The sequence below is a fragment of the Harpia harpyja genome, chromosome 3, assembly GCF_026419915.1.
Source record: "Harpia harpyja isolate bHarHar1 chromosome 3, bHarHar1 primary haplotype, whole genome shotgun sequence".
NCBI classification, from domain to species: Eukaryota; Metazoa; Chordata; class Aves; order Accipitriformes; family Accipitridae; genus Harpia; species Harpia harpyja.
The window spans coordinates 63583761-63596514 of record NC_068942.1 but is presented as its reverse complement, the minus strand read 5'-3'; the positions used below and the strand labels follow the sequence as shown (position 1 = coordinate 63596514).

Sequence of the window (12754 nt, the reverse complement as noted above, 5' to 3'; positions counted from 1 at the left end):
AAAAAAAAAAGGGGGGGGGGGGAAGCCTTCACTCTATTAATTATTCTCTATGTCTTTGACCTAACCCAACTCGTACCAAGGTTAACCATCATGATGTGGGAAGGGAAAAGGCACATCTATTAACAGACAAGTTAAAGAGAGGCAAGCTGCTATTTGCTCTGTTGCAGTTTAATAAGCCTGAAGGTAAAAGGTGGAAGACAGAGTGTTGCTTTTGCAACATTTTCCTGCTGCTGAAAATTGAAAATATCAAAGGATCGAATCACAAAAAATGTGTAGGAATGGGCTGTGCTAGGAATTGAGGCAGGGAGTAAAAAGACTGATCTTGTAGAAAAGTAATAAACTGGACTTCTATCTTCTGAGTACAGTGGCAGTAAGTTTTATGCATTCCAGCTAGAGGAGAGCATTTGAATGGAAAAAAGCAGTGGAGGATGCTGAGGCAGAAGGGGCCAAAAACCAGCATACTGAATGGTGAAGTGATATTCTTTACAAAAACAGTTCTATTTTAGATGTAGTAACTTTAAATTAAAGAAGATCTTATAAATTCCTTCCTGATGAGATAACATGGCAATGGTTGTAGTGTACAGATGGTGCAGTTTATTTACTAACTATATTTTTTACGTCAGTTGGCAGTAACATTTTAGTAGTACCTAAATATGCATCTTAAGTGCCTCTCTCTAGGCATCTGTGCTGGAAAATTCAGGCCATGGTTGCTTTGAACTGCTTCAACTGCTGTTTTCTTTAAAGCCTTATAGTATGGCTGTAAAAATAAATACCATCTAGCAAAATCAAGAGGGACTGTGTTATCCTAATTTTTATTATGACTTAGTTGGAAGGGGATAGATTTGAAGCATTCAGTGAAATCAGATCAAAGTTTGGAGTAAAAATATGAAAATAATATGGAAGATTACAAAACACTTCCTCTCTCTATTAAATGAACTCGGATCGGAGATCACAACATAATAAAAGGACAGCTGTCACATCCGGCTTTCTCAGGTACCTGTTTGTTTTTAATTATTTTTTGTCAATTCTAGAATAAATAGTCTGCTACCTGAGGGCTATCCTCTGCATTGCTGAGTGTTTGTATGTAATCTCATGCCAAAATATTTCATGCCTACTATTTTGCCACTTCACATGTCTGTGCAGGACAGATTCTGATCTATACAGGTGATGTGCAGAGTGAAGTTTGGCTCAAAGCACGTCACATCTTGACAATATGCACTATATATAATTCCACAGAGTGATAAATTGTAGGTTAGTTCCTCAATGAAGGAACTAGATGCTGTTTACTGATTTGGTGTTCACTTTTGAACGCTTTGCTGAATAATAGGGACTTGAATCTAAAATGCAGCGAACAGACCTGCCGTGAGGTTTGTGACTTATCCTTTGTTTGTATTGCCTTCATCAAAAGAAGTTTTGTCTTTGAAAGCAATGCTGGCAAAAAATAACAGTAGGCTCCCACTGCAAGGGGAGGTACTGCAGCTGTGGTGGCTTTGAACTGCATTGCAATGTATGCTTTCATGCCTTATGAGTTAGTCTAAGTGCTTAAGGTTTCTTACAGGTCCTTTCTGATACCCTGGCAAAGGACACTTGGTGAATGAGGGACCAAGCACTGAAACTTCAGATTGTAGCATGAAGCACTGAGTGTGTAGACAGCAGTCATCTGTTAGGGAGAGAGCTGTGGCTGCTGGCAATTTTTGTCACTATTTTTTTGTCACTCTCCGATGTTGCCTGTTGAGACTTTGATGTACTCTTCCTTTGTTGTACAACACTCACAATCCTTCCTTTTCTTTGTTGTTCCTTTCTTTCCTCTTCCACTGGGAAAGTTGGGCATCTTCTACTTTCCACTAGCAAAAACCGAACATACAGTTTGTGTATGCCGTCAATTCACCACTTTAATTAGCAAAAAGAAACCAGAAGGCATTCATTTAAATACTTACTTTTCCAAATTCCGAAACTTTGTATGTAGTTATTTTTAACCTGGTTTCCTAGGGAAAGATGTTCCTGCAATCATTTTTCACTAACCACCCACTGTTAATAACTTCAGGAGCTTTTGTGTTAATTGCAGACTTTAGGCAGGGCAGAGATCTTGGTTATGAAATCCACAGCTTCACGAACACAGACAGACAGGTAAAAAGGAGAGGATCCAGTTACCAAGCTGGTTGGGCTGCCACGCGAGATCAGCCCTTACTGCTAGAAGTGAGAGGATCCGCATGGAAGAGACTTCACGAAGACGCCATCCGTGGGGAAAGGGCCGTCAGCGGGTGGGCACTGGTGGGTACCAGGAGCCTAAGCAGGAAATGCCAGTCCAAGGAAGGGTGCCCTTCATTCGCCTGCCTTCAGTGCTGCTCCTCATGACTACTTCTTGGCTCTTCTTCTTGACATCCTTCTCAGGAGAACACCTCCAAATTGTGAGCGTAAACGCTGCACAAGAATGAACCGGCCTTTCAATTTGCCCTTGGATGTTGCTTCTGCACCTCTTTGTGCCGTCTCTTGGCTGCTGGCCCTCGGCCCTTGTCTTCCTTGTGCGGCCAGTCCCTCCACCTTTTTCTTTGATCTCTGCAGAAGGACAACCCAAAGCACGTTGTCCTCGGTCCTACTGACACCACCCTGGGTCCGTGTCTCCAAGCCCTCTTACCTCTGCGAAGGCATTATGGAACAGCTGTCTGGTTTCTTCAAGAACAGACCAAGAGAAACAGAGCTGGAGACAGCATAGCAGGCGTGGATGGGCTTGAATCATGGTTGTGCTTTGGAAAACAGCTGCTGTGGATGTAGTCATGTGTTGTAAACAGCTCGTGTTGCTTTCATGAAGTCATTACAGAAACATGGTGGTACCATTAGTGGTCCGAAGGCTAAGAATGCACCTTTCAAGATAAACTGGCTGCATCAATTTTATCTCAAAGCACAGAGTTTGTTACACAAGCAAAACCCGAAGTCAGCAGGAAATGTGTTTTTTCTGGTTGTGTCCTTCTATTCTTTCAACAGCAAAATTAACATTATGCTACAATGTTACCCAGTAGTGGGTTCTTCTTTAAAGTAAAACAAGAAAACACAATTTAGGAACAGCCAACAAATGAATGCTGAAGTTGGCTGTATGGATTATGATACAGTAAATTCAACGTCTAACAATCTCCTGATTTTATGATATGAAAGAGATGGAAGAATTCTGGTTTGGTTTGCTTTATTTCTCAGGCTTCTTTGCTCTTTGTCTTGCTTTTTAATGTTAGATAGATTATCCCTCTTCAGTTTGACTAAAGGGAAACTCTTGCTGCGTGGGCTGTGGGCCTTGTGCTGTGTGGACCCAGTCCTGCAACATGGCACGTGTTTGGGAGTGAAGCTGTTTGGAAATGGCACTTTCAGCATAGATGCTCACAGCAGGAATACTGCTTTTGGTGTACCTTCAAACCTGAAGATGAACATAAGTTGGTAAAGCTGCTTTTCTGAGGAGTCTCCTGATGACTTTTGGAAAAGGATGTGCTGACCTGTCCAGGAGACAGACAGACACCTGCTTTCCAGTATGAGAGCACCTTTTATACTAATTTAGTCTGCTGCTGCTTCAACTTTAGTTTTACACCTGCTGCACTGTTGCTCTCTTTACTGTTACAGCAATTAAATAATAGAGTAGCCATTAGAAGTGTGTTTCCAGCTATTCACAGAAAAATACTACATACTTAAACTAATAAAAAATCCCTTTTTTTTTCCTTAATTGGTCAAGTGAATTTCTGTTTTCCTTAAGCAGATATTGAAATCCTCTCCATCTTTTGTATTGTTAATAAATTGCAGGACTTTATACCACATCACATTACTGGAAATAGATTTGAAATATATAAAGGTACAATACACATATACTTTTAACAGTGAAAAGTAATTTTCTGACATAATAGCCAAAATAAAGTGCCATGGAGCTATTAGCATTAAATTGAATTTTTTGGTATGTAATTTAGTATAAATACTGACAAGCTGAAAAAAAAAAAAACCCAAACCAAACAACAAATGCATACTCATTAGTCATTCAGTTTAGCAGCACAGAGGCAGCAGTCGGCCAGGGTGTGCGTTTTTATGTCTGCTTCAATTGCACACTTCATTTATTTGGACATGGCATAGGCGGCTTTCTCTGTCACAGGGCATCACTGCACGATTAGCAAGTTGCGCCCCAGGGCAGCTGGGACGCTTTGCTGGGGCAGATGTTCTTTTCAGCTTATTCAGTGGCCGTTGTGGGGTTGTTTACTGTTGTCATAGCTACCTATATTTCCATAGCAGCCAAGCTGCTGTGTGTGAAGCCAGTGAATATAGTTATAAAAGGATCATATTTTGTTCTGTCTCTATAACTTACCATCTGTCAAGTGACTGTTCATGATGGATTCAGAAACCAATTTAAGAATAACAGCAGCCAGCCGATGATTTTGGTTATATTAAAGTGACAATGGATGCGGATGCAAATAAGTTGGTGCTTCAATGAAATGCTTGTTTCTTTTTTTTATTTTTCCCTTAATTGTAGTGGTTTAGCTTCCAACAGTTTCTCAAACCGCTGAAATCCTTATCGACAAATCCAAATGACCGAGTGTCATCTTCTGTACTTGCTCAGGTGTAGGTGTTCCTTACGCTTTGCCACTCCACCATCAGCTCATCCCTGTGTGTTGCTTCCAAATTGTGATGTTGCACCTGCTTTCACAGATCCTTTGTAATGAAATCTAAATACTCTCCACAGAATTAAACAGCAAATTCATGAGGCTAACAGCAAAGGTATCATGCACACAGAAGTATGGTTTGGTGACACTCACCACCGCGCTCTACTTAATAGTAGCAATGGGATCACATGCAAGTTTGGGGGTAAATTCAATGTGTGATCAACGAGCCCTCTGAATAATGAACGCTTATACCTTTTTACTGCAGAGATTTGGTTGAACCTATAGTTTAGCAACGGGGGCAAGAAGATTAGCCCAGTTGTAAATAATGTATTTATTGGTTGATTTTTCCAGATCCTGACATTGATGCTGCCACTGCCATGATGCTTTTGAATACTCCCCCTGAGATACAAGCAGGTTGTGAGTAGATATTTCTATAGCATATAGCAACATAGACGTGTAAAGTTAATACTCTATTTTATAAGTATACAGCGTACCAGATAAAAAGAAGGGTTTAATGAAGGACTTCAACTTCCCTTGTAGACCCTTACACTTCCTTGACCCTTACATGAGTGTAATTTTGTGGTTCGTATTACATTATTTGTTACATGAATAATAGTAATCCATGATCTCTAATGTAAAAGAGGGGTTATTGTTATTCATGACGTACACATAACTGAGTAACATACTATTATCCGTACTGATAGAAAGACCTGGGGCAACAGCCAGGAGAAAGGCAGGGAGAGAAAGAGAGCAAGAGAGCGAAGGGTACATGGCATATGGTTTTGTTTTCATTTTGTTTTGACTTGACTCCCATCGTGCGAGTTACCACAGCCATCTGGATACTTTCCTTTCACTTGGGCACTGTTTCAACTCCTTCCTTGCACACATCCTGCCCATTTTGCTTTTTTGCTCTGTCTGATGCAAGGCAGTAGGCAGGCTCCGGGGAGCAAGGGAGGGTCTCATTTCCTGCCAATGCTGTCCTTCTTGTTCTGTGACCAGGCCCAAGGTTTTGATGCTGTGTATTAACAGAGCTCTGAAGGGGCCTTGGCCCCCACTGTACTGGGCTGTGCAAATAGTGCAGGAATCATCCTGCCCCACAGAGCTTGCAGTGAAGGTATTAGAGGAATCCGTAGAGGAATACAACTGCACAAAAGTAGGGAGTACAAGAAAACAAACATATTGCTGGTCAGCAAGCATGGTAGTAATGCCAAGTGACAGGCAGCTCTAAAAAATAAAGGCAGAAGTTAAAATAGAAGCCATTATCAAGCCTGTCTAGTATCACCACTATTGTTCTAGCTCAGGCAACCAAATCCAAATTCCAGGGGAAGCCTTGATTCGCACTTTGATACTCTGCCTGGGGAAGAGAGTCAATTACCATCAAAGCATTTCCTGTGCAGCCAAGGAAAGCTATTGTCAGCCTGCTTTGTGACCCTGCCAGAGAAATGCCTCTTGAGAAGCTCCTCTCAGGGAGAGCGCAATGTACCAAGAAACCGTCCGTTCCGGAAAGAGCCAAGAGTGGTCCTTGTCCTCCTCTCCTAAACAGCCTTCAGGGACTGTGCATGGTAAAAGGGCAAGCAATCCCAGCAATGTGTAGGTAGGAAAAATGAAAAAATTTTATCGGGGAGAGGAGGTTATCATTGGGCTTAGTGGGAAGAATAAAATGAGAGATCTTCAAAGGATCAGAAATTTAAAGAAGCCATTTTTGTGGGGCAGAGAAAAGGGGAAAAGAAGTTGGGGTAGAATGAAAGTGCAGAGTTAAAAGGGTATGTGAGAGAGAGAAGGAGACATGAAGCAGTATGTGCACAGAAAAGGATGGGGAAAACGCAGAATAATCTGAACTCCTGGAGGAACTGGAGAGCAGAAGATTGCAGAGAGGAAAGGGAGGAGATCTATAGTAAGCTGCGTGTACTAAACGCACTGCAGATTTTTATCACATGCTCATGTTTGCCAGCATTGCAGGTGTTTGCGTGGAAGTGATTTGGAGACTTGGGCACTGTCACTTCATAGAGATGATAGCTTGCAGGTTGGCAAATGGCTTATTGCTATTTTAGTTTGTAGAGGTTGCTCTGAGGAAGGAAGTTCTAGCCTTCTACGAGTTTGGCATATCTCTCCCCCCATGTCACCTTCCCAGTGGACTGTTGTGTCGGGATGTCAAAAGTGAGAGGAAGATGAAAACAGAAAGGTGGCTCCTCATTCACATTGCTCCCTCCTTGATGTCTGGAAGTAACAAGGCCTTCCTCTATGCCTTTAAACTTAAATGTAGGGTCTGCTCAGAACTTCATGAGTCCTTCCACATATTGGGTAGAATTGGCTGGTGCCAGGAGGGAAGGGCCGAAGTTTTTATCGTAACCTCCTGAGAAGTCCTCTAAATTACAAAGGAGAAACATTTGTGTGTGTGTATGTGAATGGATACCTGAGGAAGTAAATCAGCCTGTCTTATGAATTGCAGTTGGATCTTACTTATCTACCATGTTAGGAAAATCTCAGGCAACTTAAAGCAAATTAATTACTACTGCATATTGAGAAACAATTGCATGAAAAATCACATTTAAAATTAGTTTTCAAATAAAAGGCAATTGGACTATAATCCAATTATATCCACAATCCACAATGCTGAGCATCGTCTAGAAGCTCACAGTTCATTCTCTGCTTTGTCAGTGACTACAGTGGTCTGTAAATCAAGCTGTGAATGATCAGGGCAGTAAGCATGCTGGTACCATTTGATCCCTTGAAGATTCAGAGTTCTGTTCATCATATCAGACTGTGGTGTCAAGGATGTGCTCAAGCCATCAGGGCTGCAAAATGCCCCATCTTCTGAAGACAAGCTTGCCTGGAAGTGCTTTGAAGAGGGACAGACATAATTTACAGTTTGGCCAAAGGTGTTAATACCTGACTGAAAACACCCTTTCAGTCTGAGACTCTGACTCCGAGTGTGTCAGATACTTCCACAGCAAAGATGGTCAGATGGAAGCAGATCCTGAGTGTTATTTCATGGTATAACAACTTGACAAGTCAGAAAGTTCAAAACTCTGGTCCATTAATGCCTTTGCCTGTCCTACAAACACTTAACCATTGTTGTGAAATGTGGATACCTCCAGAGCAGATTGTGACAGAGTCTGGATTCATGTTTGTGTGGATGGTTACATGTGTTGGCTTTTGACTTTGAAGGCATCTCCTTGGATTAAAAGCTACCTTTCAAGCAGGATAAAAATCTCTGCTCGTCTAGGCAATGTGGGTGCTAGAAGCATCTTTAGGATGAAGTTACCTACAGCCATCATTCAAAGTCTTATTAAAATTTATTCTTTTAATATAGTCTGTCAGAAAAGAATCCCATCTCAGTGGCATTAGAAGATCCAAAGTAAACTGTTCCTGCTTTGTAACAGATTGATTAATTGGCTTTATGGTTTTAAATGACCATTTAAAATTCCATACCCATGTGTGAAACACTACTAACAACCACACATGAATTTTAAAATCAGCTTTTGCTTTTATATGAAATCTTGAGATGGTGTCTGAGCTGGCACAAACATTGCTTACCATTTACCCCAATCACCCCATGCTTTAGTTTTCATGGAAAAAAATAATATGGAAGAATGAAAGAGTAAAACAACATTATTGGGATTATTTGTGTTTGTGCAGGTTTTATTTTATAGACTCATGAAATTGGGTGTTCCCATTGTCACTAAAGGTTGGAAATAATGCAATTATAGTTGGGGTGTTGACATCAGAAATCAATTTCTAAAATATTAACACTTTGCAGTATCTTCCCAGACCAAATATTTCTAGGCTGTAACTAAAGGAAGAAGCTCAAAATACCCAGCTCTGTGCAAGACTCTACTGAAACATACAATCCAGCTGGCACCAAGACTAAAGCATGAAAGATACTGTGATATGCTAAGAAAGGGCATGTAGGAACATGGTTTTAATACTTTTTTTGCTTCGGTTTATGGAAGTCCTTGTATTTCATCAAGTTTTGTATGGATTGATTACGTTTAAAAAGAAACAGCAGCTATCACAAGTTACGAATACTTTGGATTTTATTAGTAGCCAGTACATGAATATTAATTCCAAAATACATGAGTTGCATTGAAAACTGTATTTTGACCTGCAGCGAACTGGGTACTGGCTGGGCCATCTTGGGCAAGTTGCATCAAATTTCTGGGCCTGTTTTCCCTGATGGGAATCTAATTCACAGAGAGGACAGAGGAAAAGGAGAGAGTGAACAAATGGTAAAGCTCAGTTTAGAAGTCATGGCTACTAACTCAATGAAGCCCATGGATTAGTTTTGTACAATTGCTAAGATTTTCAGTACTTCAATTCTTACCAGTGTTTTGAAAGGAAATGTTACCAGCTGTCACTCAGTGTAGCGTTCCCGACTCTCAAGAGTATCATCCTGGGCATGTCATTTAGTCTTTCCAAAACATTGTGGTTTTGGTGGTTTTGCAGTGTGTTTGGACTTCCTGAGATTCAAGTCACTGTAAGCATTTTAAGTAGCAGTACCTTCTTAGTTGGTGGGGTCATTCTGAACTTGGAACCATTTGCTCTGAGGGAAGGACCAGTAAGAAGGGAGCGTGTGTAGTGTATTACTGCTACTGCTAGTGAAACAAAGCTGCCGTCAAAGTGATTATACTGGAAATCTTGATTTAATTCAAGAAGCTCCTGACTCAGTGATATTATACATAGCTTCAAATTCATGAGTAGTCCTTTGCCCATTGCTATATAATTTGGGAATCGCACACAAATGTAAGTACGTTGCTCAAGCTGAAGTTTAGTACTGCAAACAGCTATAAACAGTGCTCACAGAAAGGGTTTGGGTAGAAACCAGGAAACTGAGAGTCCTCAGCTCTGAACATCCCGTTTTCTCTTTTTGATACTGCTCACCACTACGCACCCAGGTTAGCTGAAAAGTGGTGGCCTTCAGGAGACTTTGCAACACTGGTTTTATGGGTGGTTCCTTACAGGAGACCGAAGTGCTCTGGTAGAGATGTTTGGGAAGATATGACCATGGAGTTTTGCTGGGTGCTTCTTAAAAAGCAGGCTTTCCAGTGGTGAGATCAATGTCTCTCTGGTTTGGAAATCTTGATTAATCTTTGTCTCAAAGCATATAAAACCCAGAATAGATACATGTATTTTAAATTTGGTGGGAGAAGAAATTCCCTAAAGAGATCTACTAATACTGTACCTCTACACTTCTAAAATTGTACCCCAATGAAATTTGCTTTTTAAGCTAATGCAAGACAAAATCAAGACAAAAAAATTGATATAAAATTGCCTTAATAACAGACAGTAGTCCTCCAAATAGGATCAAATAGAACATGCTGTTTTCTTGCGACATTTTTATTGTATATGAAACTCAATGACTGTAATGTTCTGTTTGTACTGCTTGTGGACAAGTCACTTATCGTAACTTATTAGACAGCTTCTAGCCTAACTTTTTATATCAGAAAATGATAAATCGTTGACTGTAAAATGTTTCATAAAGCTATTTTTTCTGGCTGTCATGGTTTCTGTATCAAAGTGAAAATTGGAAATTAGGAAAAGACATTTTCATAGGGTATAAACTTTCCCTACCAGTTGCTGGGATTTTGGGGGGAATGGCATCCTCAACTTCTGTTAAGGAGGATGTTTTTTTTTATTTTTACTTCAGTGTTTCAGTACCAAGTCATTAAAGTGAGGAAACAGAATTGGGAAGAAAACTTACTTTTACAAAATACTTTCTACTTCTTTCTCCTTGCTCCTCGTATTTTGATTTAGCACCATGGTTTAGTTTGTTGTTGAGCAGTTCCAGCATCACCAAAATGAAGAATGGCTTGCTGTGGTTTTCTGCTTGCACAAAAAATAACACAGAAGATTGAACTATTTTTATTAAACGTCCTTAGACAAGGTATGAGTGTGATAGGTTTATCAGGATACACTTCTTCCACCCCCACCCCACCCCAAAATTTTTGTTTAGAGTAAATGGCTTGTTGGATGTATCCTTGATTTGCAGTTTGTTAGGACTACAGACTATGGAGTTTAAGAGCTGTAAGATTGTCCTTGAGCAGTAAAATAGAAGTTAGGCAGATGGCATCAAATTTATGCCTGGGATAAGAGAGTTGAAGTGAATAAAGTTACACATTTGGCAGATAACAGTTGCTTTTGGCAACTTCTGATGTCCCATAGATTATACATCATTAGCAATTTTCTATTTTCAGTTCTTGTAGCCTGAGATAAAGTATTCTGCTGAACACTGTCCTGGAAGAGAGATTGGCAGAAAGAAGCTGAAGCTGACAAATATTAGCAGAAACTCAGTATCTCTTGTCTATAATGATTTCTTCTGTGCTACAAGAGATGGGTCAGGGAAGACAGCCCTGAGATAAATGCATGTGCTACATGATGACAGAAGAGGCAGAGAACCAGTCTGTCCCTACAGGATACCTTCATACTCTTAATATTCTACTTTTTTAAAGTTTGTTTTCAATAAATATTATTCAGTCTTCCTCACTAGTCTAAATGTTGGCTACCTTGAGCTAGACAGTTTGATGAACTGTACGCTTGTTTCCTCGATGACATAAAGACATGTTTGTTACCCATTTCTGTTTAATTTTCCTGATTTACAACAAATCACTCTCAGCGCTGATATTTCACTTAACTTCCACGTGCCAACATTTAAGCAGGAAGTTGGTTTCCTTATTTAGTGAGCTGTTGGGGTGTTTGATGACTCTATCCATTGAGTATTTCCTCCTTCTTTTTTCCATTTCATTTTTGCCAAATTGCTCTGTTGTGTGATACACAATCAAATCTTCAGCAAAGGACCCAGTCTAACATGGTTTTGATTGTTGCAAAGGTCTTGGATGAGGTTGTTAGCTCAGCTGGATAGGGGAAGTTTGCTTTCCCCGCACACATGCTTGCAAGTAAGAGATTATGGATGCAGTCTGTCAAGGGTTGTAATGAAAGAAGTCCATAGTTTGGGATATTCTATTCACTAATGTGCACACAAGACCATGCTCTGAATTAAAACAGTCCTGCACTGGCTGTGGAGTGATCATGTGGCCTTCTACTTATTTTCCACCTCCAGAGGCTGAGTACAGGCTACAAAACAACACTGGATTTTTGAGGGCTTCTGTTGGGTATTTTTAACACTATCTGAACATAGTGTTTCGATGGATTCAGATTACGGTATGTTCTCCTACATGGCATTCAGTTCATTGTCTGTTAAACTGTAATGTGGAAGTTTGCTACAAAAGACCCATTATTTTCCCCCTTGGAGAATTTCAGAGATGCAGTCTTGATTTTTTACATTGGATGCATTGCTTCTCTCTGCAGTTAGCTGGTAGAGACTTGAAATGCCAGCAGATCCTACCCAGCTTGTGGAATTCCACCAGAGCAGCATAAGATCCAAAAATAATTTCCCCGTTCATGCAGCAGATTAGGGGCAGATTCTCTGTACACGGTTTAACTCTACTCCAGTGGAAGTATTTCCTGGGTTTAAGCTTCCTGAGAGCAGAACGAGATCCAATGCCTCCTTGAAAACATAGCAGTGATGAGTGATGAAAGCTGAAAGGTGAATAATGATTTTGTTTCAAGACTCTTTGCATTTCACTAGGAACATTTTGTGAAAGAGGAAACCTTTATCAAAGAGATGCACAAATCTTTTTGCATGTTTTCTTGAGCTGAGTTTCTCAGACATAAATGTCTCTTGGCACTTGCACAGAAAAGGTGTAAATTACATTTCACACTTCTGCCTAGGAATTGGGAACCCTGTAACCTGCCTGTACTGTTGGTTAAAGAAGCATTAGAAAAGAGGAGTCTGGACTGTAAGGTGTTAGTCCAGACTGGTGCTGATTGATGATATGGCTTAGAGTAAATTATCTTACCTCCACACCTTGAATCTTCAATCTAAAATATAAATACCTCACCTCAAAGTATGGTTTTGAAACGTAATTAAAGCTTGTAAGGCATGTATCTTTGGAATAAAAGCACCACATATTTTCCAGTAAATAATCCACAACCCTTCAAAAGTACCAACATGTGAAAATAATTCCTTGGGTAATAAGTAGCCATCTTCATACAGCCTGCACGAAGGCAGGGAAAGTGTCTGGGTAGCAGGCACAATGTATTAGCAGTTTATATACATAGATTTTTTTAAA

General features: G+C 40.2%; 1 protein-coding gene across 9 annotated transcripts in view; it reads left to right on the top strand.

Annotated features, from left to right (window-relative positions):
- FOXN3 (forkhead box N3) overlaps positions 1-12754 on the top strand; it is a 215637-nt gene that overhangs the window by 181524 nt on the left and 21359 nt on the right. For 5 of the 9 annotated variants that reach the window (XM_052782952.1, XM_052782953.1, XM_052782954.1 and 2 more), the window contains exon 5: positions 4977-5042. The exons of 2 other annotated variants lie outside the window; for them this stretch is intronic. In XM_052782952.1, the coding sequence (XP_052638912.1) occupies positions 4977-5042 (66 nt within the window). The remainder of the gene's footprint in view (positions 1-4976; positions 5043-12754) is intronic. 2 more of the 9 variants (XM_052782958.1, XM_052782955.1) reach the window with 1 other exon arrangement.